The following is a 25,227-nucleotide window of genomic DNA, read 5'->3' as shown; positions in this document are numbered from 1 at the left end:
CACACCAAACTGCATTTTGTAGGCCCCTATCAACACTCCCTGTACACTTATGATGATCTCATCAAAACTCCATCATTATTGTTTGCTACACAAAATGGACAGCGAGAAAGTGGGATTTGGGAGTCTGACAACACCTGGAGGATCACAGGTTCTTCTTTCCTGCTCTAAAGTAACTAAGAACTGTAGACTGCTCTGCCTCCTTTCTTTTAGCAAATGTTTTGTGCCACTGGGGAAGTAGTAATTCTGTACTGATTTGTTTGGATGTTGTATGTGATGCCAATAAAAGGTTTGGATGATGAACTAAGAACTGACATATCCTGCTGCCTCCTAATACAATCAAGAGCCACCATGCATACACACAGCCAAATAAAACTGCAAAGGCAACGCTTTCTTGAGAAGGTGCATACACCCTGGGGGCATGAAAGAGGCAGTAGAGGGGCCATGGACTCAGGCTGCTGTTACCATCTCATTAGGAACAAGGAGAAGGAATACACTATGTACTTTAACATTTTATGACACTCAAAGAAAACATCAAGCTAATTACCAAAAGGATTTAAATACAATGCTATTTACTTAATTAATTTCATTTCATATATCGAGAACATTCCTGATGCACCTCATCCCAAAGCAATTTACAACACAGCAAACACTATACACAAGACAAATGTGTATATAAAAACAGCTAAATCATTTGTGTACACACACACCAACCATCACCATATATACAATCAATTCAAATCCAACAGATACCAGCTGAGATAAAAACCTCTACTCAGAAAGCTTGCTTCAAAAGAGGAACATCCTGAATAGGCACCAAAAGTATAACAGAAAAAATGCCAGGTTCAACACTAGACATTAAAATGTCCTATTAGCACTTGATGCTTTTGTCTGCAGAACATCACACATTTATGAAGATGCTGAAGAACACCTACCGTTTTATTTCGCAGTCGAATAATATCAGACACAGATCCGGCACCGCAATATTCCATGACAATCCAGAGGTCCGTGTTCTTAAAATAGCTGCCATAGTATTTGACTACATGAGGACTAATAAAAATTAAGATGTGTCACTGAAGTACACATTTTGCATTTACAAAAATGAAAATCAGGCTTAGTACAATATTGTGGGGTCCTATTAAAAGCACAAACTTGGAAAAAGGAAATCTTTTCATTCATCTGCCGGAAGTGTGCATAGTGATATTTAACTGGATAGAGTGAAAGAGCTTGATTTATTTGGTCTGCAGTGGCTGCCCAATAGCTTAATGGGCAATACTCTACTAAAAAGTAAATAAAATAATGCAAGAAGAGCTATATCCTTTGTTTGAAGCAGTACCCGACATTGCCAGAGCTAACGATTATATGAGAGACATTACCACAACAATGGTAACAGCCATTAGTTAGGGGTAACAGCCAAACTCTGCAATGTTCTACTGTACCAGCATGAAATGTAAGGAAATCCCTATGGCATCAAGTCACTGGCCCATCTAGTCCAGCATCCTATTCTCACAGCAACCAACCAGATACGTATGAGAAGCTCACAAGCAGAAACTGAGTGAAATAGCAATCTTTCCACTTGTGATTCCCAGCAACTGGTTTTCAGAACCCTATGTCTCTTACAGTGGAGTGACATTTTACTTAATATGCAGCACATTTTATCATTTATATTTATATTACTTTCTATATAGCACATGGCATATTTCAAGAGCATGCTCCATATATTCTCAATAATCCTTTAAAATGACCCCAGAGGCACTGACGTGAAGGTGGATCTTTTCAATAGCAAAGAATCAGTATGATAATAGTTTTCAGGGCCATTAGTTTTAAATTTAATGCAAGAGGCATCTGCTCTTGAGCTGTCATGTCTTAAAAATACAAGTATTTCAATAGAAAAATTTTCCAAGTAAAGCTTTTGATAGATTTATTTAAACCACATTAAGGCTGCACTACACTCCTCTTTTCTCACTCTACCATGTAAAATGTATTTCCTGCATGCTGTTTTTGCTGGAAGTCTGAGGGCACTCATGATAGATGGGAGCGACTCTCACCACCGGTGAGTGAAAATACGGACCAGTTGCACTTACCTATCACATTGTTGCATTATGGATATCTCTTTAATGATCTCCTGCAAGTCAGATTCAACAGGAACTTGCTTAATTGCAACAACCTGGCCCGTTTCTTTATGGATAGCTTTGAAAACGCTGCCATAGGACCTGTAACAAGAATACAGGCTTTGAACACCATAAGAGGTGATACAGAAAGGAAAGACACTGAATCTTAGGCTAAAGTGCCCCCCACACTCAAGCACTCAACACTGCATGAAGAACTTGCATAAAGATTAATATGGTACCAGCCTTGCTAAGTTGTTCAACAATCCAGGGTTGTGATGGGTACATAACCACTGGCAATCACTTGCAGGATTTACAGGATGCAGGTGAATATACAATGTATAAAGCATTATGGCAAGAGACAGGTGGGCCTTTAAATGCCAATTTTAAAATAAATAAACATTACACATAGTAACCACTGAATAAGCCATCTACAGAACACTGTCACTTCTTTATTTGTATAAGCAGTACAATGAACAACAAGCTGTTTTGAAGCTTGTGGCACACATAAGAACCAGCACCTGCATGTCTCAGCACATTACTTGCACTTTTTGTTACCTGCACTTACCCTTCTCCGAGTTTTTCTAGCACATCGAATACTTCTTCGGGTTGTTTTGTCAGACTATCTTCATCTAATTTCCTTAGCTGCCTGTGGCAAAGGAAAGAAAATTTCAGTTATACTATGCAAATATCAGAGGAGGCTTTCATACATGTAGGAGACAGTGTTCAATCAGCCTTATCAGTCATCATAATTCTTTAACAGCGCAAATAGCACTCTTCTACCCATACTGAGGGAAAGCCCCTATATCAAGGGTAGCCAATGCAATGCCCTCCAGATGTTATTAGACTCCAAATGCCATCAACCCAGCCAGCATAGCCAATGGACAGGATCAAGATGGGAGTCCAACAACATCTGGAAGGCACTACATTGGCCTACATGGTACAAAAAACAATGCAAAGAAGTTTAAGAGCAAGGAGAAGAGAGGCATTCAAAGCTTTGAGCCACGAAGGCTTTGAAAGTGATACCAGCCCTATAGCACCACTGAATGAGTGTTGTTGCAGTGGCTTTTTAAGGAGCCTATAGAAGCACAAGGGGTAATGCACACACAATCCATTTTCTCTCATAATCGCCCATATTTTCTGTTGCATTGCACCTTTCAGAAAACAATGCTTTTTTAAAAAGTTTTTTTTTTAATTTTTAAAAATAGGAACATGCTGAAATGTTTATTGTTCACTTTCAGAAGATGTTCTACGTTTATTAATAAAAGTTACTTATAAGTAAAGAATGGAGCTATATATTAGAAGTGCTAAACACACATGGGGACCTACAACAGATACATTTTTTTAACCAAACAGAAAGAAAATGTGAGTTATACTTTTCACATTTCAGAGGCGGCCTTTTACCAAAAGTGCAAAATTAGTAGTAGTGAGTCCTGAGAAGTCCACATGTTTCTGAAAACCCAAAACAAACGCCTTTCTGTATTATGTTCTGAATACATAAATAGAAAAGCACATATGTGAAATACACAACGACTTTCTAAAATGAAGAAACATGACTAAGATTTCAACCCAGGAAATGGTGAAATACCAGAACTAGCTTCAGCGATAAGCATTAAGACCACAGAACCTGCTCTTGTTTGAAACAGATGTCAACAAATATGCCTAGGTCATGATTTCTAGTTAATACTGATGAAAAATGTATTAGTACATTGTGTACTAATATCCCAGGCAAGTACTAATCCAAGTTTAGAAGCCAGTTTCATGTTAAGGAACAATCTTAGAAGTAGGGTTGGTTATTTACTTGGTTAAAATACTGGTGGAATACTGAGACATAAGTAAGAAGAGAGAAGGAAGTGACATACTAACTTCGAAAGCCAACTATTTAAGCGAACAACCATATTAGCAACTTTAATAGACAGACACAGTTTTTAAGTTTTTAAATACTGCACACAAGTAAGCCACTCTCTCCCATTCATACGCACCACCTTCATGGAACAACCAACCTTGCTGTAAAAAACTGAACCCTACTTAAAGTGGTTGCACTTCCATTTAATCATTATAACCCGTTAGCAACATCTGAACTTGGAAAAGCACATATATACCGTATTTTTCGCTCCATAGGACGCACCTGACCAAAAGACGCACCAAGTTTTTAGAGCAGGAAAATAAGAAGAAAAAATCCAACTCAAATGTTGTACTAAACTATTTAAAACAGCAAAGTGGGTGGCTCCTGTCCACTTTGCTGCTTTAAAGTGAGCCACAATATATAATGAAGAGAATGGAAAAAGGACAGACATTCCATTATAATGTAGCTGTTTTCATCATCACTGGGAAGTCAGTATTGGCAGCAGTCACAAAAATTAAAATTTGAGTATTTTAGTGTTATTAATCAAGAATATTAATAGTCAGGGAGAGAAACCAGGGCTGTGCAAATGAGAAGTGCTTGGAGTATGGAGGAACAGCAAAGAGATCAAATGATTGTGCTCCAGTTCCTAAATCTCTGAAGTTTTCTCAAAACAGGCATGGTTGTTTTGAAAGGAAGATTCAAAATGGAGTGACTGAGCAAAGAACAGAGGAGGAAAAGAGGGCAGATAAATAGCTTCCATTCAATAACAAGAGAACACAATGTTTTTGGTTTGGTATAGGTGGACTGTACTTGTAAGAATTTGTATAATGAATTATAGATTTGGAGTGGAATATCAGTGCCTCTTTTCAGCAATAAAGATTAGCTGCTAGAAACATGGTCCACACACAAACACACAGGATGTCTGGTTATAGTTGCAGTTACAGATAGGTAGCCGTGTTGGTCTGCCATAATCAAAATAAAAAAATTCCTTCCAGTAGCACCTTAAAGACCAACTAAGTTAGTTCTTGGTATGAGCTTTCGTGTGCATGCACACTTCTTCAGATACAGAGCAGTGTATCTGAAGAAGTGTGCATGCACACAAAAGCTCATACCAAGAACTAACTTAGTTGGTCTTTAAGGTGCTACTGGAAGGAATTTTGGTTATAGTTGTTTAGTTTAAACTCTTACTGAGCCAGATGCCTGCTCGGTTTTAGCAGAGCTCACTAATACTGAATTGTGGAAATGCTTTGCATGTATTTATGACTATTTCTGCAAAACTGCTACCTGAAGAAATCCCCAAACTTAATATTTTTAAACTTCAAATGGAGCTCAGAATCCGGTTAGGCAATCCTTTGCAGTTGAATTAGGAGGCACTGAGTGAAAGCAATTTGCTGCTCCCCACCCCACCCCCCTCCACCCCAGGATCACACAGCCTCCCCTCTGCTTGCAAACCTTGTCGAAGCTTCAGGGGGAATGCAAAAGCTATAGGCAGAGCAGTGTGGCTCCCCCCCCCCCAAGAGCACCCCAGGAGCGCAGGGAAAAGACGCACAGCCTTCCCTCTGCTTGCAAACCTTGTCGGGGCTTCAGGGGGAATGCAAAAGCTATAGGCAGAGCAACGTGGCTCCTCCCCCACCCCCAAAGAGCACCCCAGGAGCGCAGGGCAAAGACGCACAGCCTTCCCTCTGCTTGCAAACCTTGTCGGGGCTTCAGGGGGAATGCAAAAGCTATAGGCAGAGCAGCGTGGCTCCTCCCCCACCCCCAAAGAGCACCCCAGGAGCGCAGGGCAAAGACGCACAGCCTTCCCTCTGCTTGCAAACCTTGTCGGGGCTTCAGGGGGAATGCAAAAGCTATAGGCAGAGCAGCGTGGCTCCTCCCCCACCCCCAAAGAGCACCCCAGGAGCGCAGGGAAAAGACGCACAGCCTTCCCTCTGCTTGCAAACCTTGTCGGAGCTTCAGGGGGAATGCAAAAGCTATAGGCAGAGCAGCGTGGCTCCTCCCCACCCCCAAAGAGCACCCCAGGAGCGCAGGGAAAAGACGCACAGCCTTCCCTCTGCTTGCAAACCTTGTCGGGGCTTCAGGGGGAATGCAAAAGCTATAGGCAGAGCAGTGTAGCTCCCCCCCCCCCACCCCCACAGAGCAGCCCAGGATCACACAGCCTCCCCTCTGCTTGCAAACCTTGCCGGAGCTTCAGGGGGAATGCAAAAGCTATAGGCAGAGCAGTGTGGCTCCCCCCCCCCAAAGAGCACCCCAGGAGCGCAGGGCAAAGACGCACAGCCTTCCCGCTGCTTGCAAACGTTGCCGGGGCTTCAGGGGAAAACGGAGGCTGCCGGCAGAGCACCGTGGCTCCTCCCCCACCCCCAAAGAGCACCCCAGCAGCGTAGGGCAACAGCGATTTGGCTCCAGGGACCACACATTCGCTCCATAGGACGCACAGACATTTTCCCTTCCTTTTTAGGAGGAAAAAAGTGCGTCCAATGGTGCGAAAAATACGGTAAATGAAGCCAGAAGCAGCAAGTTGATTAACTGTACCAACGATACTCACTATTTCAGTTATGTTATTAGCAACCTATATTGGTACAAGAATAAATTTTCAGTGTGGATTTCTTTAAATTGGTCGCCACAAAAAAGTTCTAGTTAAGAATAAAGGAAACCTACATATTACCATCAGCAGAAGCCTAACGTGTGGGAAGTGGAAATTAGAAAGGGATAAAAGTGCTCTCTACACCACAAAACAAAGGAAACAGCCTCTCTTGCTCATCATGTAAATGGGCCATCCAAAAAAGAAAAAAGCAATTGCATGCCTGCATGAACCAGATACTTCTGTAAGGTGCTCTGTGGGGTTTTGTTAACCTGAGACAGTTCACTTACAGCCTGTGCTGAAACGACAAGACAAAAATCCCAAATTGTAACTGGCCTCTTAGCCAAAATGTTAGTATCTCCTTTATTATCATACTTGTGTCCAAAGGAGAAACATAGAGCTGGCCCAAATGCAACCATAAACCATAGTTTATGAGAATGTGCCTTGTTTTCCCCGGATCTGCATGGTCCCCTTTCTGGTGGAGCTACGAGGACAACTTCAGAGGCTTTCCCTCTTGTTTTAAATTAATCACAGCTTGCTGTTTTGTCTTGTGCCATCTTTTAGCTACATTCTGAGGACTGCTTCTCAAACTTCTGGCTAAACCAATGTGTAATACAGTGGTACCTCGGTTTACAAACTTAATCCATTCCTGAAGGCGCGCTTTCCCTAATGAGACTTCCCGCCACCAGTGCCCTTCCACAGTTTGGCTTCCGTCTGTAGACCAAGATAAAGTTCGCAAACCGGAACAGTTTGTAAACAGGACTGTTCATAAACCGAGGTACCACTGTAATGATTAGTGGGAACAAGTAAACTTCAAACCACAGTTCAAGAATATGGCTTGTTTTCACGAACCATAGTTAAAATTAACCAAAGTTTAGGGTTCAGACATAACACTGAATGGCAGTTAAAAAATGGAAACAGGAGTTTCTAATCTCCTTGGGACTATGTTGGAGAGGGAAGAAGGCAACATTTGGGTGAGGGGGGAGAGAGACTCTTTTCCTAATGCTAAATGATTACAGCCCAACACATACAACCGAAAAGCAACCACAAAGCATGTTATCAGGCATTACTGTTTGAATAAGCATGAGCCTTGGGAGAGTGGGGGAAGTTATGATAAGGCCACTGACATTATCACATTGAATACACATGTGGACCCAGCCTAGGAGACATCACAATTAAATGAAGTAAAATGTACTTCTTTAACAACAATCCATTTCTACCAGCAACATCATAACTGTGAGAAAAGATAAAATTGCACACGTTATGTTATAAACAACAAGAGTTTTACTTTTAAAAAATGACAGGCAACACGCATGCCTTTCTAGGCCTGTGGGGTGTGAGGAGTCATTTGTTCTCTGAATGATCTGGTCTAACTTCCTCAAATTCCTCAACCCAGAAAGACATTTAAAAACCAAATCTTGTATTAAGACATCATTCCGGAACGTACTGCTTATGAACCCTGTGATGAAATTCACAGAACTCTGTTTAATCCAAAACAGCCTAAGGAAGTGAGAGCATATTTATCTATCTTTCTTTAATTTTATTTCCACAGATCAACATGCTATTCTGCTTTTTGTGGTGACAGCTTTCTTTATAGAACATAAAGATAGTGATCTATATTTTCAGTCAGTACTGCGACCAAAACCTAACAACACTTTGGGAGCATTATGTTAACAGTTCAGCCATCTTTGACTAATAAATGACAGGTTATTCTTGAAGTATTAGTCTCTAACCATATTCATCCTTGTTTCAATTCTGCTCTATGGTCGTGGTTAATCAAGGATCTTAAGAGTTTTGTCATCTAGAACTTCTCATTATGCACCAGACTTCCTTGTTCACTTCTGTTCGCCATGCTCATCAAATGAGCAATAAGCATTTGCAAAAAGAGGCCAGCACTTCCTATTTGGGGCTGTTGAACACACACTTCCTACGTTCAGTCAGATGTTTGCATGTTTGAGTTGGCTTACACCTTATTTTCATGTAGGTTGTATGTAACATGAAATAATTCAGTAAAAACAATGCAAAGCTCCACTACTCAAGGATGGTATTTAGGTTCATGGAAGACTGCAGGCTCTGCATGCACAAGGTCCCAGGATGAATCCCTGGCATCTCAAACAGCTGGGAACACACACACACCCCACACACAAAAGCTTTGAAAGCTGCTACCAGAGTAGAAAATACCGTACTTGGAAAAGACATATCAGCATCTGACTCAGGATGACATCTTCACATGTTTACCTGCCCAGATCTAAGGTTTGTCACACTGCTAATATAATCCACTTTGTTTTATGCTTGGGCTTTAAGAGAAAGAAACAGAGCACAATTACAGAAGAAAAGGGGAGCAGTCACCCATATAGCAGCATAAATAAATGAGATTATAAACTGGCTGCATTTTGAAGGTTGGGGTTAAAGGCGAGTCCTGGTCTTAAGTCAACAGCTGAAGACCTCAAACCAAAACATTCATTTCCAAACTGTTCATTTCTTCAGGGGCCACATTTCCAGTTGCTACAGCAGGCGAGCAATTGAAAAAGAAATGTAAAAGCATCCTAAAAAATAGGAAGCGGAGTGAGTCCCAACCACCTACATCACTTTGGAACCCCAGTTTAAGCAGAGAACTTTACGACACAGGCAGTTCCCCAAAAAGGCTTTGGTTTTGCCTATGGGCGGCTATTTATTTCATTGCTTTTTTGCATAACTCCCGTTGCATTTAGCCAACTCTGGGTCATGCGCGCGAACTCCGACGGAAGATGCGAGGAGGGGAGGCTTAAGACGAAGAAGGAGCGCGTTTCCCGGGAGGAAGCGGAGGAAGAGAAGGGGGGGTGGGAAAGGGCCTAAGAGGAAGAGAAGTGCACCGACCCGCCTCCTACATGCACCCAGGTCGCCTCCTCCCACCCCCTCAGACAGCGCAAGAGCCCTTTCGCCACCCTGACCATCCCCGCGCATCTCTTCCCCTCTGGCTTCTCACCGGCGCGGGTGGCGCAGCTGCACAGTCTCCATGGCCGCCTGACGAGAGCCGCCGCCGCCTGTCCGGGGTGGGCGAGGGTGGGCGCGCGCGCGCTTTCCCCCTCCTCACGGCCGCTCCATCTCCGCCGCCTTCCTTCTGCTCTGCCCGCTCGCGCTGAGTCCCTTCGGCCCCGCCTCCCCAGCGCCAAAGGCACTTCCGCCTCGCAGCTGCCGCCGCCGCCTCCTCCTCAGAACCCCGCCCTCCCCGCAGACAAGCACCAGCCGGAAACCAGCAGGGGGCGGGGCAGGGAGAAAGGGGGCCGCGCGACACCAGGCCACGTGGTTTCGCAGGTCTTGGCGGCAGTTGCCCCCAGGGGGTTTGTTTTTTAAAAAAGTCAATCACGGTGGGAGTGGCTATGTCGCTCCTCGCTGCGCTGCTGCTCCCCGACTCCCCCCCATCCCGCGTTTCCTCAGAAGCCAATAAAGAATCACGATGCGTTTTTCTTTATGCCTCTGAAGGAAGGGTTATAGGCCACAATAAATAAAACGTTGAGGTGCTTTCTGAAGTTAAATCTAGCTAAGGAGTAAGCAAGCCCCGTTGAACAAAGCGGGGCTTCTGTCAATAAGATGCTGCTGCAAAATGGCTGCCCAAAATGAGAGAAAATTAGCAGCGTTTCAGGCCCAACGTCATCATCATGTTGTAATTTGTTTCCTTACCTGCCACTGTGTGGGGGAGGTCAAAAGCCAATTTAAATATACAGCCATTAAAAACAGTTAAAACATTACATGCAGGGGAATAGGGCTTGTCTTACTATATCTCAGGTGCTAAAGGGTACATCTTCAGCACCTGCCTAAAATAGTCCTGTAATGCTGTAAAGACAGGATACAATTCTTTTGCACCCTTACCTGGCGATAAGGCTGTTGGAGCTCCACTCACTCATTTTTTATATATTTTTTCTGAGTTTCAAAAGTTTACAAATTAATACTTATTTTCCATTAATTTCACATTTGACTTTGCCTGCATGATTTCCCCTGTAATTTCTAAATGTGCTTCATATTAAAGACATTCTATACTTGTATCTTTTCCACACTGCAATCCACAGCAATCCAATCTGTACTCACTTTTGAGTAGATGCTTGTATACTTTTTTTAAAAAAGGATTGTGTCTTAATACACTTATCCTATCTTCACCTGGGTGCAGGTCATATTTATGATCATTACACTTGCTCCTTGCATTTACTCAAAGGAGCCACCAGGTCAGTATCTGGTTCCATTGTATTTTTGCAACAACATAGGTTGAACTAGAGAAATGGGACAGGCACAGCATCGCCCATGTCAGGCAAAAAAACATTCCTCTTCTCCCAGGCTATTTGAGCAACCTATGGCCTTTTAAACTGTATGTGTGTGTGTGATTTTGTTTTTGTTACTGTTGCACATTTTTGTGTTTTTATATTGTAAACTGTCCAGTGATCCCCAAATGAAGGGCAGTAAAGAAATGCAATAAAATGAACTTAAGGACTGGAAGGATTTGGAGTCTCCCGGGTCCTGCTCTCAAATCACTACACAGTAGGACTTAACTTTAAGATTGTACAGCACGACTGCCATCCTAAAGCCACTTTCTAGGAAGGCCCGTTGACTTTGGGATTGATTCCTCAAGTAAACATGCGAAGGACTTGGGCTGCCTTTACTCAAGAGAACAAGATTGATCGCGGCATAAACTTCTATTAACTAACAGCCATCATCTCGTGTGAAAATAAAAAGGCCCCCTGCGTTAAATAGAATTTGCTCACAAACGCGGACGGGACTGCAAGGCTTTGCCTCGTATGACTCTCCTGCCCAAGCACTTTTAGTGACTTGCTCCCAACTAGTGAACGTGCGCAAGATTGTAGCCCCATAGCGCAACTGGGCTTGTTGGATTTTGCCGCTTCCAAACTGAAAGGTCATTTGACCGATCTTCATCTTGGAAGGGGGGGACGCAGTGAACGAAAGCAGACCGATCCTATGCCATTACCGGGGGGAAGGAAGGCGCTTGCAGCCGGAGCCTCCGAGGCGCGCTTACTCTGAAGTAAGTCCCACTGAGTTCGACGCAGCTTCCTCCCACGCAAACTTAGAAGCAATTCGCAGCGGACTCAGTCGGGGCTTCCTCCCGAGAAAGCGAACATGTGCTAAAGGGGGCTGCGTCCCGCCCCCTCGCCTAACTTTCGGGCACGGAGAGCAGCCTGCGCTTCTCGCCCTGCCCAGGCGCCCCTGGAGGGAAAAGGAGGAGCCTCTGGCGGACGGCGCCCGCCCCCTTGCTTAATCGAGCGCAGAGGGAGGAGGAAGCTGCAGCCCCGGCTGCTTTCCTTTACGAGTGCCGGCGCCGGCTTCCTCGCACCCCGCGGCCGGCTTCATGGCTCCTGCGTCGCGGATCGCTGACCTGCGGCAGGCGGGCAACGAGCAGTTCCGCAACGGGCAATACAGCCAGGCGGCCGCCCTCTACGGCCGGGCGCTGGAGTTACTGGAAGCAGCAGGTACTGGCGGCGGGCGGCGAAAGCCCTGGCAAGGCCTCAGTTTTCAGGGAAGGCAGTCAGAGAGGGCTGGGGATCCTGGGCTGGGGATCCACAGGACTATAGTGCCCTCCTGCCTTGCACCATAAACTGCCCCCCCCCCGGTTTGTCTTTAGGCAAGTTATGTGTCTTTCCACCCAACCATCCTCGCCAGCCCAACCCATCCCTTAGTTCTGTGCAGTCTTTTAAGTCTCAAATATCACCTGCCCCAAATTACTTCTATGGGGTGACTAGATCCAGAATCGTATATGCCGAGTATTAGGATTCAAAGCCATATTCCATCGGCGAATGTTTAACTTGCAAAAAAATGTTCCTTCCCCCCCCCCCCATGCACTGATGACAACAACCCTGTGCTTTTCTCCTGCTCATGTGTGAATCACTTCCTGATTTGCAGAGTCATTAAGGGCCTTTATGGGGCTGGCCCTTAAAACTTCCCTGCGAAATAAGACTGCACCCATTTTACAGTGAGTTAAATGGAGGCCCGGAGGAAGCCGCCACTAGGAGAGATGGGACCTAAATAGCTCTGTAGGGTTGTGTGAGAGAGATAAGTCTTAGGTTTATTTCTCAGTGTCTGAAGCTCAAGGGATTTTACTAGGGCTGGATAAAACCCTGAGAGATTTTACTCAATTGTAGTATCTAGTTCTAGATGGTGGGGTGGCCTGACTAATAGGTAACTTTGTATATTCTAACCCAGGTGAAGTCTTATATATACAGAAATTAATAGTAATGGTGGTTTGGATTTCCCCCATAAAACCATCCTGTGCTGAGGAACATTTTGTGTTGTGTCACCAGGTCCCAGATTGAGAACCCTGAAGCATTTGATGCAAAAGTTAAGAATACCACTATGTATGTTTGGAGACCGGGAATAGTTTTCAAACCATACCTGATGGCAGAATATAATAACTCCATCCCATTAGCTGGCTTTGGGAGCTCTGGGCTTCTTTTTCTTAAACCAGCTCTTTAGGTAGAGTAGCGGTGCTTTATGGTCCTCTGGATTAATATGGAACAGCATTCTTTGTCATGCTACATATTCCTGGAATTGGCAGCCCATGGAGTACAAGGCACCCAACGTTGTAGGTTGCAGTGGGCAGATGAGTGGAAGATGTTTAAGTCTTCATAATTGCCCGGTCTTTTTGTTACTGGTAGCCTCTGAAGCTCCTCCACAGCCTTAGACTTATTAGGTCAGCAGGCTGTCTGCTGCAGTAATTGTGTCACAATGAGTAAGTTTGGTTACTAACATAAAAACAGAGCCAGCAGTTGGACAGCTCGTGGGACACACTTTCTGTTTCCTTTCTTCACTTTCTCAGCCTCTGAGCTGTAGACTTTGCTTTCTGTTTCCTTCCTTTCCCTTGCATTCCTAATGGAGTTAAGGTGAGGGACAGAAGTTGATTTAACTGAGTTCTGGCTTTGGCCTTGTCTGCCCCCCCCCCCCCCGCCCATCCTGCATATATAGTTTTTAACAGTCTCTGTCAGGGCTTTCTTGAACATGAGAAAGGGAAGGACTTCTAGATGGAGGGCAAAAACATCCTGAAATGGGGACACCCTGAGGAGCCTTACACTTGCTGAAGTAATGAAAGGAAGTGGGGCTCTCTGGATTGGTGGGGGCCACAGAGAATGGAATAGGAATGTTTTGTTTTGTTTTGTTTTTAAAAAAACTCGCTATACTTTCTATAGTCTTTTCTCCATTAGTGTGGACATCACATGGCCTCTGAGAGCTGTATCTGACGGGGTTTCCCCCCCTACTGAGGTACCAATAATAGTTAGAGACATACATGTGATGTCTATCAAGAACACAAAGCACATGTGTGCTTTATTTTTTGGCAGCTTTCCACTTAAAAAAATATACATGATATATATGGGTATGGGAAGCAATTGGATCCCTACTCTCTTGTATTTTAAAGTAACTTTAAAATTGCATATGCATATCCTTATTCTAGTTATAGACAGCATACATTGTGTTATTCCACTTCCATACCCAATTACAAAGAAATCTGCATTGGAAATGCCTACAGGAACACCCAGAAAGAGGTTTGTGGGCCATAGTTTGACACTAGTAAGCAGTGTAAGATTATAGGGAGCTAACCTTGGTTAGAATGGCTATCTGTCCTACTTTTAGTGCTTCAGCTCTAGCTCTCAGGAGTCCGTTTCCAGTTGAAATCAGATGGGTGCCTAGCATGATGGTGTTTAGGCATCATCTTTTGAAGACATTCCTGTTTAATAGGTTTTCCCTGGGGTGTAACCCAGCCATTTATGAAACATCAATTTTATATCTGATAAATAGTTTAATTGTGTTCAGAGTTTTTAGGATGGTGTTATTGTTTTAGGGTTTGTTGAATTGATTTATTGTTAGAGCTTGTGTGTCTGTGTTCTGTTTTCACTATGTAAGCCACATTGATGCTGTGAAGTGGTTTATAAACTTGTATAATGATAGCGATACTTTAAAAAGTACAGTCCTCTGTATGGTGTCCTCTGTTTAAAGGGCTATGCAATCTAAGTCCAGTTTAAAGAATCCGATGAATATTCAGCAGGTGCTTTAGTTGTACTGTTCATAACACCTAAACTTTTTTAATTAGACATTATTTTCATTTATGTCTCCTTGTTCTTAAAAGTGTGTATATACTGATAATATATTTACTGTTTTTGAAGTGTTTTACGGCTACCTAATGACTGTTTTATACCGTTTTGTGTGATCCATTTTTATATGCTGCTTAACAAATAAGTAAAAATCTTGCTAAATAATGATTGGAGAGCAGGAGCCTTGAAGTTGTCCATCAGCATCTAGACAGCAGACTGACCAAGGCACACAGGTTGCCTGTCAGTTTTTCAACAATAAGTTAGATGTATTATATTTGGATTTAAATTACAGTAATTATTTTTCTAAATTTGCACCTGTAGCTGTGAATTAAGCTTATGCCACCTCCTACCCTCTCTTTTGGCAATGCATCTGCTTTCTTTGGCAGTGCCATTGGTTCATCTAGCTTAGTATTCTTTGTGCTGACTGGCTCCAGGGTTTTAGACAAGAGTCTTCCCAGCCCTACCTTGAGATGCCAGGACCTTCTGGAGCCAAAGCATGTGTGTCACTGAGTTATGCTCATCCCCAACTTCAAACCCACCAAGAGCATTGGGTAAATTTGCACCGGTCACACATTGTCAGCCAAACATGCCTCATAGGTCTCCTGTGAGGATAATATATGCAATTGGGAGTGTGAGACCATATGCATAGGGAATGGGAGACCATATATACTGCTTTGAGCTCTTTGAAGGTGAGCTTAGAAATGTAGTAAATGAGGATATAGGACAGCACAAAGATCATGTTCAAATAAGGGATACGGCAGACAATCAGGAATTCTTGTGATCAATATTCTCTTTATAGTGCAATAAAAATGGTAAGAGTGCTGGTTAATGATTGTTTAGTGACTGGTTTAGTGATGTTACTAAGATGTTGCCCCATTCATTAACGTTTTTTTCCAGTTGTGACCTCTGTCCTCACCTCCATCATAGTTACTGGTCTTGAAGCTTTACACAAGGTAACAAGAAGCATCTTGCAGAGGAGGGGGTCCTCCGGATGTTGTACTACATCTTCCATCACCTGTGACCATTGGCTAAGTTGATACAAGTTGTATTCCAATATGTTCTGGAGGACCACATGTTCCCCATCTCTGTTGCAGAAGATGAGGCATCTCCAAATCCCACTATACCCTGCTTAGCACCAGAGGTACTTATGCTTAGAAATCTGACTTAATGTTCCCTTTTATATCTAGGGGATGCAAATGCAGAAGAGAGGAGTGTTCTTTTGTCCAATCGTGCTGCCTGCTATTTGAAAGATGGGAACTGTAGTCTCTGCATTAAGGATTGTTCTGAGTAAGTAGTTTCTGTCCTGAGGACAAGAGAATGGAAGTCTAATTTACATATTCCTATAGATTGCTTCCTCTTACCGCTTGATGCCTTTCAGACCCTGGCTACAGAAAGGGCCAACTCAGCCTATTCAGAACCCACTCTCTACAGGTAGGGAATATTAGACAGGGTTGAAGAACAACACACTTTGCCCACAAAGCAGCTGGGGAGAAGAGGGGGACTTGTTCTGTTGTCCCTGCTGGCTGGAAGTAGGATTATCTTCCAGTGTTCATTCCTAAACTTCCCAAAATATAGGTGGTGGACAGAAGACTGTTCATGTGACTCTTCCAAACCAGCAGCAGTAACCAGGCATTTCAAATCATTGTTGGTTAAATAGTTTTACTCATTTCAATTTAGTTGTGTTCCCCATGTTGTAGGTTTTGAATTTCAAATCTATTTTTGGATAAATAAATTGTTAAGATAAATGAATCAAATAAACAAATGCCCCCTCTACTGCTTTCAGCAAAACGTTGCTGCTGGGGGGGTGGGGGGGAATCACATTCTGCAATCTTTGGATGCAGTAGCTGGCCTATAATCCATTTCTTGTGCTATTTATCTTGCTGTGCTTTCATTTTCTTTCATCTCTCCTTGCAAACCATTGTCAAGCAAGCAGCAGCATATGGATACTTTTCAATATATATTTTAAAACAGTGTAGTAGCATCACATGCACATTTAACCTGCACAAATTCAATGACACACAGCTGCGACCACTAGAAAGGAAGTGGTGGCAAGGGCATTGCCTCAAGCGACGGCAGTAGCCTTCCAGGGATGGCTGCAAGTGGAGGGGGAGACATGGAGGAAGGCAGACAGAGGCCTCGGGCAGAAGAAAAAGGTTGGAATGGAGCTGCAGCTTCTGCCTTCATGTCTCTGTCTGCCTCCCTTCCACCTTCATCTCTCCACCTTCCCCTCTGGTAAGCACAGCCAAGGGAGCTGGGTTGCTGCTACCACCATCTCAGTGCTCCTCTGCAGCTGCAGATGTGAGGGAAGGCAGTGGAGACTACATGCACCCTCTCAATGCTGCCACCACATGTGCAAGATTGAGGCAAGACCACAGAGACATGGGGGAGGCCTCTGCATGGGGCTCCCCCACCCCCAAGCTTGCCAGACAGCAGCCACGAAATTTTGGTGGGACACAATTTTGCACTTACAGTACAAGCTATTTCTGGAATGGAACCCCCATGTGTGATGCCGCCGCTATAGACAGCTAGACATAGATAAAGAAGGGGGGAGTCTGTCCAAGATAACATTAATCTTGTTGGGGATTCTCTCTGTGTGAGAATCATTTGTTCTAGAAACAGATAAGAACAGAGAAGTTTTAAGAAGAAGCAGAAGGCTAAGATTGTTTTGTCTATGCAAGGAAGTTTTCTGTGGGAACTGTTCTTTGGTTCTGTGTAACTTGTTGTGAGTCTCTTGCTTGCACCTTGTGGTGAGAGAAGCAGAGAGTGAGTCTTGGACTCTTGTTGGACTCTAAGCATGCCTTGACCATAGCAGTGGTGGATGTCTGTATATATTTGCTACCAGTATGCATTTATGCCTGTCAAGCAAACTTCTACACTTCACTGAATCTTTACGGCATCCCCAAGTGTTTATTGCCTACTGTGTGTACCTTTCTAAGGAAGGAGCTGCGTTGAGATGTAACTCTGCTGAGTATACATACTGGCACACACACACAGTGAATGTGATGGCTGGACCCAGTCGTTCTAAACCATCCATCAAAGGTTGATGGATTGATTGAAGAATTCTTATGGAAAATTTCATTGTGAAATGATGTGGCTTGCTCAAATAACTTTTATATGATGGAGAACCTGTGTCCTACAAATGTTGCTTCACTACAACTCCCATTGGCCAGGTTTCCTGGGACAGATTAGAGCTGAAGTCCAGCAACAGCCAGTGAGCCAAGAGTTTCCCATCCCTGCTTCTATAGTATTGTACATTTTATCTGCAGAGCCCAAGAGACACCCAAACTCTTTAGATACTTGAAATTTTGATAAATATGTGCTGTGCATGTGAACCCTCTTCCGCCAACTGAGTTTGAACATTGTCAATTCTGCTGTTTTATTTATCCAGTAATCTTTTGCTGCCTTTTCTGCTGATTTTAGGGCCCTGGATCTGGTCCCTTTTGGAATCAAGCCCCTGTTGAGGCGCGCAGCAGCCTATGAAGCTCTTGAGAGATATCATTTAGCCTACGTGGACTACAAAACTGTGTTACAGGTTGATATCACTGTACAAGCTGCACATGATGGAGTCAATCGGTAATCCCCTGCTCTGTGTTCAAAATGAATGTACAAAAAAATTCTAATGTATATTTTAGATCATTCTTGCTCCTTTCAAATTAGGTTTGTTTATGTGCCTCTAGATAGCGGGTTCTATGTTGTTCCAGAACAGTTTGATATTGTTTAAGATGCAGCCCACCTTTGTTAAAATAAGCATAGATCTTGTCTATATTCCAGGCAACCAGATCTAGGAATGGAACTTCTGTGCTTTAGAGGTGTATAAATAATAATAGCTAGCTATCTGTTTATGGGAAGGTGACCGTGTCAAACAATGGCTAAACTAATAACTGTCCTCTTCCAGAATGACCAAAGCCTTACTGGAGAAAGATGGTCTTCAGTGGCGGCAGAAGCTCCCACCCATCCCATCTGTTCCAGTTTCTGCTCAGAGACGGTGGGAGCCCCCACCTGGAAGCCAAGAAGCTACTACAAGAAGCCATGAAAACACTACTGCAGGAACAAAGCAAGGTGGGTAGTTCTTTTGCTTTAGGGATGAGAATGAGGGACAGAGCACATAGTGCCTCAACTAACTCATCCAAATTCCAACTGGCATTCTCTTTCTGATAACTCTAGGCAGTTTAGAGAAACCACCTGGAATCTGAGGTGGGAATAGGGGCTTAGGGACACTTTAACAACTTCATCTGCAGAACGTGTGACCACCAAACTGAACACAGCCCATCAGTCAAGCATTGTGGCTTGCCATGTGCTTCATACCCACCCAGCCACCCTTTCTAGTTCTCTTGTCTCAGCAATAAAAACCAGACTTTTCAAAACTTATCAGATGCTCACCATAACTTCCCTGCTGTGCTACATTTAGCTTGCTGCATCACAAGCAGCCCAGACCTGATCAAAGTACAGTTTCATTTGTGTATATACCTCAATTTCCATGTATTAGATAAGAATATGCTTCTATTATATGTTTCCTGTTCCCATTGTCAGCTCCATAGAGCTGGTACTGCAGCACAGTCTTTTTCTCCAGCACTTTTTTTTCATGGACCCACAGAGATTTGCTGGAACTGCTACCTAACACAAAAGGCTAGCTGTTTGTGTTGGCATTGAGTAGCTATTAAATTTGTGTCCTTGATGAGCAGTCTTCAAAAGGAGCTTTTAACAAGTATATACTAACATAATAATTTGACTTTCGGTTGTTATAGTTCCACCCTCTGAAACATCAAGGACTGAATTTTTATTTGTGGTATTGGCCCTCTGTCATAGCCGCTTTCAGGGTTACACTGTGTTTTTTCTTGAAATGAATTTCAGTGCCTACTGCTGCCACAATGGATCGAGCAAATGTGTTGAAGCTAGAAGGAAATGAGCTTGTAAAGAAGGGAAACTATAAAAAAGCTGTTGAGAAGTACACAGAGAGCTTAAAACTCCATAAGCTGGAAGGTGCAACGTACACTAACAGGTAAAGCTAATGTAACCATCTGACAGGTGCAGGTATACACCCTCAAATTACACTGTAGCACATTGTATCAGAAACTATTTTGACTGCCAGTCCTAAAACTGTAATGTGGGTGGAAGATAATGGCTGCATTTGCACATAAAATGCCAAAAATGCACAATTTAAAGTTGGCTTCATATTCTGGCTTGTTTTGGAGCCGTTAACAATAGTTTCTGAGTTGCAAGAAACAGGGAGCTATAGCTTAGTGCTGAATCCTGACTTCTGCTGCGGTTCATGCAAAGGGAAGGGGGGAAAGTGGCAGAAAAGGGACTGCCTGCAGGTGCTCATCACTCTCATATATCTTAGGTTATTAAGATAGGATTCTGGTTTAGGGTTGTATGCAAATATGGTCAATAGGGATGCTTTGGGGTTGTGACATTTTTACTCAAGTGTAACATACACTTGCATGCCCTGCTTCCCTCCTATACTCCCATACTGCCCTATACCCATAGATCTCAGGGCAGTTCACAATATAATCTGCTTTGATGGGGCCAGTCAGAGTCTCTGAGAACAGAAACAGGAAGAGCTCTCCCTTACTACTAATTCTGGAATTATCAATCTCTCTGTGCTCCTAAAAAGGCCAACACCTGATTCATGCAGCTCATGGAGGCTAGGTTTGAATAAGCCAACAGTAGGTTGGGAGCCATACTTGTAGGCACCATGAGAGAGTTTGCAAAGGGGCCATTAGGGGAGACAATAGATAGATGGAAAGTTATTGGACACTCCAGGACCCAGTGTTTGCTAACAGCCTGGATGCACAAGTACAGGTCATCCTCATGAAGCCTAGTTCTTTTGGCTGATATGTTCCTGTGGGCTCTGTTTTCGTTAAAGGTGTTAAGGGTACCTGGGTAGAGTCCTTTCCTCCCAAATGGTTTAGTTACGTTCTGTAATCATAGTATATGCAAATTATGCTCTGTATATACCGCTACTCTATAGGAGCACATATTATTTTACTATGTGCAGCATTCAGCTTCCTGAAAATACCAGCTTCCACATCTTTTTAGCTCCAGCCTCTTTAAAGGTCTACTTGAAAGTTTTTTGGGGGGACGACCTGTTGACAGAAGCTAGAAATGTGGCTATGCAAGATGATGATCCTAACTGATCAAGGTGCAAATGGCTGCAGTCACATTGGTTTATTACAGATGAGCAGAAAGCCACTGCATTTAGAAGCAGGAGAAGATGATTATAATGATGTTGATGCTGATGATGCTTGCAGTCTAGCTCATTCAGGAAAACTGCAGCCATGACAGTTTTTGGGTGGGGTGTGAAAAGCAAGCTTTTTAGAAGTGCATTGTTACAACTTAATCATGGTTGAGTTGATGATGTTGGACTTGACAATTGTATTGGCAATATTCATTCATTCTACTTATCAAGAGCAATCATTCTATGAGAGAAGCCAGTGGGTCTCAAAATAAAAATTGAGCATTTGAACACCTACCCCCAGCACCCTTTATTAGGTGTATGAGATCATTCCAAATGCAGGATTTCCATAGCAGTTGTTTCCAAAGACTGTTATATTTCCTTGCATACATTGTAGGGCTCTTTGCTACCTGAATATGAAGCAGTACAAGGAAGCAATTCAGGATTGCTCAGAAGCACTTAAGATGGACCCAAAGAATGTCAAAGCATTTTACAGACGAGCACAAGCATATAAAGAGCTCAAGGTAAGGAACTTCCTATAATTTGGGGTCACTGAGTTACAGTATGGGAAGTGCTTATTTTCAAGCAGATATGTAGCTTTTTCTCCAGTTCCACCCCATTTGCTCCAGAGCAGGGCTGGGGAACCTTTCTGGCTCCAGTGGCTAGATCTTCATCAATCACACCATGTCATTGTGACATCACAAGATAGGTGGGTAGCTCCACCTACCTCTCAAAATCCCTTGCATCTGGTTTCCAAGTGCTTTACAGCCAGCTGGATGTTGGCTGCTTGAGAACCCACATTGGTTTTAAAGCCCTTTGCAAACGTTCCTTTAAGCAAATGGGTGGTGAGACAGACTCCTTTCTCCCACTTGCTTAGAGAAGCAGCACAGAGCTGCTTCAGATAATGTTTTGCAAATTCTTCTCTTGATGAACAGGGATTAAATCCTGCTGCCTTGGCTTTGTGATCCTGTTCACTGCCAAGAACAGGGTTGCAGCCAATGCAAGATTAAACTTTTCCCATCAGCTGACGTCAGTGGACCCCCAGGTGGGCCAAATTTGCTGGCAGGTTAGAAGTTTCTGTCTTCCCATTCTAGAGGTGTGTAAAGGAGTTGACATCTGGAAGGTGGCTGCTTTGGGGCAACAGCTAAAGGCAGGCTCCTCAGGATATTGGGATCATCAAGGAGGCGGGGGGAATTGAGAGCATCCCAAAAAGTAATCAAAAGCATTTGTTTACTAAAGTCAACAATAAATTCAGGGAGTTGTTGGTGCCCATATGCTGCAAAGGATACCAGGTAGTGTTATAGACCATGAGATAGAGGATGGGGCTGTAGAAGTGGCAGTGCTGCCGAATGCACTAAATTCCAAAGATTTTTATTAAATGTAGGGGTGCCACTTTTTGCTTTCTCGGGAGCACCTTTATTTGTCTCCTGCCAAATATCTACATGTTTTCTTTACTTCCAGGACTACAGATCTAGTAAAGCAGATCTCAACAGCCTCTTGAAAATTGAACCAAAGAACAGTGCTGCTCAGAAACTACTGCAAGAATTAAAATAACTCTTAAGAGAGGCTAAAGGCAACACCATACTCTTCTGAAGATACGTTTCCTGTTTTGTTTTTTGTTTTTTAAAAAAGTGATCACAGGGACCAGCCTGAATGCAGAGCCAGATGCAAAATTCACCTTTCAGACCTGTTGGCATCTTTCTGGTTCCTTGCTTTATCAGAGTTATTTGTTCTTCCTATAAAGGCTTCCAAAAGTTCAGTGTGACCTTCTGAGAGTCACAACTTCCTAATAGAATTTCCAGAGTGGTAGCTGTACTGCAAGCCCCTTATTCTAGCAAAGTTTACCTTAACTCACTGAGAAAGAGATTATAGCAGACAGGGCAGCACTTAACTGATATTTTTTGGTAGGTGGGTGTGTTTTGCAGAGCGAAGAACTGCAAGCCTCTGGTTGTAGCTGCTTATCCATGTAGGTAGCAGCACAATTGCAAGCTAAAGGCTTGGACTGACACAGTGGCTGACGGATGTATGTTTTTCAAAAGTAGTCTCTGCTTTGCCTTAACTTTTGTGCACTAGGCTCCAGTTGAGCGTTCTGGTCTTCAAAATGTTCTTTAGAAATCTAATGCTGCTTTTATCCTTTACCAAAGAGTCTGGTATGTCGTGCTGCTCTTATGCTGTGTATACCTTTTGCAGACTTGCGTTCTTTGTTAGATTAGGCTGCTTCATTTATGCTTAGCTTGATTGCCTGTTATGTTTTTTACACGTCTATTACTTTATGATGACACTCCCTCCTCTGATATATGTTTGAAAGTAGTTATAGGTTAAACATTCAGCTGGGGGTGAGGGCAGGAAGCCCAGAAAGTAGACCGGCATAGCCAATTTTCCTGCTTCATATAGAAAGTACATGCCCTGAAGAGTAGAGCAATCTGCATGTACATAAACTTTTTGCCTACCTTCCTGCTCATAGACCTCCTTATGAATAGCGGCTGATAAAACTGATGTTGCTTCTAGCACTCCAGACTACAGGTAAGGTACCCATCTGGTAGAATGTTTCTTACTACGAAGAATCCCTCTGCAGAGTGACCTGTGCCCCCCTATTATCCCTGACCAGGGTAGACGGGAGTTGAGAGTGCAACATTTGAGTGCCACCACTTCCCCAGCTCTGTAGCAGATAATGAAATGGCAGGTGCCTTCTCCATCACCTGCTTTTCTACATTTTTTTAAAATAGAAGGGCATTTATTGCAAGAGGCTTCACCTGTATTCTGATAGTGTCCAGGCAGCGGTTTATTAGCTCTTCTGCTCTTTGTGAAAAGTAGGCTCAAAATTCCATAGCCAAGAAATGTCTGTAGCTTCTTTTGAGCCTGCCCTCCAGAGCAAGCTTTGCAGTTAGTCCCTCAACCTTGTAATAGTGAGAAGATCCAAGACAATCCCCATTTTCTTTTGCCTTAGAGCTCATGCCTTTTTAAAGTTGGAGGGGGTAGAGTTTTGCATATAGTCTCTTTAACACAGCCATGCACAGAGCAGGCTAGGCACCAAATACCCTAGAGGGAACCATTACTGTAAATGTTGCACTGTTCAGCAGAGTCTAGTAACAGCCGCCTCTCGCATCCATCTGGAAATATTGAGGGAAGAAAACTAAAATCAGCCTATGCTTCTGGTGTTTTGAACTTTTAAATAAATGTTTGGTTGCGCAACTTGTAGTTGTCAAACGGAAATTAATCATGTCCACTTTGCAGCGCAGGGCTAACTGCAAGTGCCTGCTTGTGACCCCCTCTCTGGGCTCCTGGGACAATTTAACTAAATCCAAGTTATAAAGGAGAACAGTCATATATTAATGTGCTACCAGGATATGAAGTTTATAAGGCATGTGTTGAACAAGTCAAAGTTTCTTTCCCAGCTCAAAGGTAACAGTACATATAAATATTTCAATTTCTACAGAATGCACACGTGGCTGTTGAAAAAAGGATATGCGCATGACACAGTGCAGAAGAAAAGTGTTTTTAAGGAGAGGAGGAATTCATTTCTCGCATCTCTATAAGAGTTATTTAAAAATGCAATTCAAAAACCCCTCCTACATGTGTCAAGTACGAGAACCAGTTGGTTCTCTTTAAAACAAACGAGCTCACAATGGTTTGCCCCAGTAATTTTGGCAGCCCATGGATCTATGCAACTGAGCAGAGTAGTTGTTCGTGCCATGTTAGACAGTGAACACTGACACAACACTTGGTGATAAAGGAAATGACGCTTCATTTTCTTTATCATGTCAACAGCAGCACGAACAAATAAAATAGTGCCACAGGCCCCAGTGGTGGTTGAAGCTTAAGGCTACTTAAAAATGACCAGCTTCGATAAATTAACACAATGTGGGAACCAATTTGTTCCATATCATTCTCACAACATATCCTTCCCATACAAGCAGTTACTAGAAAAGCACCTGTGAAAATACTCCTTAAAGTGTGAATACAATGTTAGTGGGAAAAGAAGCTGCAACGACTCTTAAGTGCACAAAAGAAAGTGATTCAAAAAAGGCTAGATTTTTGCACGAATATTTATATACATATACCCCCCCCCCCGCAAAAAAATACCAGTAAATAGTTGGACAGAATATATATTAACCACCTGTGCCTTGGGACTGCAAACGCATATGTTAAATGGAGAAACTCTAAATTAGAGTGCACAGAGAAGTTTCATGTAGCCATCCTGACTGTAATGGGAAGAGGAGCTCAATTTGCCCATTGATAATCCACTGGTTGTGCCTACAGTAGTTCGGGACCACGGCTGGGCACTGAGTCTGAGTGAGATCCAGACCACGTGCAGCAAATTTATGGTAACAATGAAGCTGCTGCACAAGCAGTGTAGACATGATGGTTGCAGCAACAGGCAAAGTCGAGGCAGTCATTTGATCAGTACCAATCGGATCCTAAAAAGGAGTGAAGCAGAAAGTGTCAGCTTCACACATGCA

The 25,227-nt window shown here is 43.2% G+C and overlaps 3 protein-coding genes and 1 long non-coding RNA gene across 8 annotated transcripts in view; 2 read left to right on the top strand and 2 right to left on the bottom strand.

Moving 5' to 3' along the window:
* Window positions 1–13,194, bottom strand: part of STK4 (serine/threonine kinase 4) — a 62,319-nt gene extending 49,125 nt beyond the window's left edge. The window contains exons 1-4 of one of the 2 annotated variants that reach the window (XM_081196404.1): window positions 12,902–13,194; window positions 2,674–2,754; window positions 2,082–2,210; window positions 933–1,047 (exon numbers count right to left, since the gene is read on the bottom strand). In XM_081196404.1, coding sequence (XP_081052530.1) covers window positions 933–1,047; window positions 2,082–2,210; window positions 2,674–2,754; window positions 12,902–12,927 — 351 coding nt within the window. In that variant the 5' untranslated portion in view covers window positions 12,928–13,194. Of the gene's footprint in view, window positions 1–932; window positions 1,048–2,081; window positions 2,211–2,673; window positions 2,755–9,494; window positions 9,658–12,901 lie in introns of those variants that run through there. The other variant, XM_081196403.1, reaches the window with a different exon arrangement.
* The window catches only part of LOC308588379, a 289,543-nt gene that overhangs the window by 33,086 nt on the left and 231,230 nt on the right, over window positions 1–25,227 (top strand). The gene's annotated exons all lie outside the window — the stretch shown is intronic.
* On the top strand, window positions 10,668–23,959 carry TOMM34 (translocase of outer mitochondrial membrane 34). 2 transcript variants are annotated; one of them, XM_081196655.1, is made up of 7 exons: window positions 10,668–10,728; window positions 15,780–15,879; window positions 18,013–18,165; window positions 18,488–18,651; window positions 19,444–19,591; window positions 21,165–21,291; window positions 22,229–23,959. In XM_081196655.1, exons 1-7 carry the CDS (start codon window positions 10,683–10,685, stop codon window positions 22,319–22,321), a joined length of 831 nt encoding a protein of 276 aa, XP_081052781.1. In that variant the 5' UTR covers window positions 10,668–10,682; the 3' UTR covers window positions 22,322–23,959. The 2 variants fall into 2 exon arrangements, with proteins under 2 accessions (XP_081052781.1, XP_081052780.1); XM_081196654.1 differs by lacking the exon at window positions 10,668–10,728 and adding an exon at window positions 10,846–11,982.
* Window positions 22,375–25,227, bottom strand: part of PABPC1L (poly(A) binding protein cytoplasmic 1 like) — a 30,379-nt gene continuing 27,526 nt past the window's right edge. For all 3 annotated transcript variants that reach the window (XM_081196226.1, XM_081196224.1, XM_081196225.1), the window contains one exon: window positions 22,375–25,185. The gene's annotated coding sequence lies outside the window, so the exon portion shown is untranslated. The remainder of the gene's footprint in view (window positions 25,186–25,227) is intronic.

Source organism: Podarcis bocagei (assembly GCF_964188305.1).
Source record: "Podarcis bocagei genome assembly, chromosome: 5".
NCBI lineage: Eukaryota > Metazoa > Chordata > Lepidosauria > Squamata > Lacertidae > Podarcis > Podarcis bocagei.
The sequence above is the reverse complement of the archived record's forward strand: the minus strand, read 5'-3'. Positions and strand labels throughout refer to the sequence as shown.

What these genes read in the sequence shown, in the direction of transcription:
- TOMM34 (XM_081196654.1), top strand. Translation starts at nt 11,862, where the DNA reads ATGGCTCCTGCGTCGCGGATCGCTGACCTGCGGCAGGCGGGCAACGAG. An exon ending in GCACATGATGGAGTCAATCG is followed by an intron (nt 18,166 to 18,487) that starts GTAATCCCCTGC and finishes GTCCTCTTCCAG; the next exon opens with AATGACCAAAGCCTTACTGG. An exon ending in TACTGCAGGAACAAAGCAAG is followed by an intron (nt 18,652 to 19,443) that starts GTGGGTAGTTCT and finishes AATGAATTTCAG; the next exon opens with TGCCTACTGCTGCCACAATG.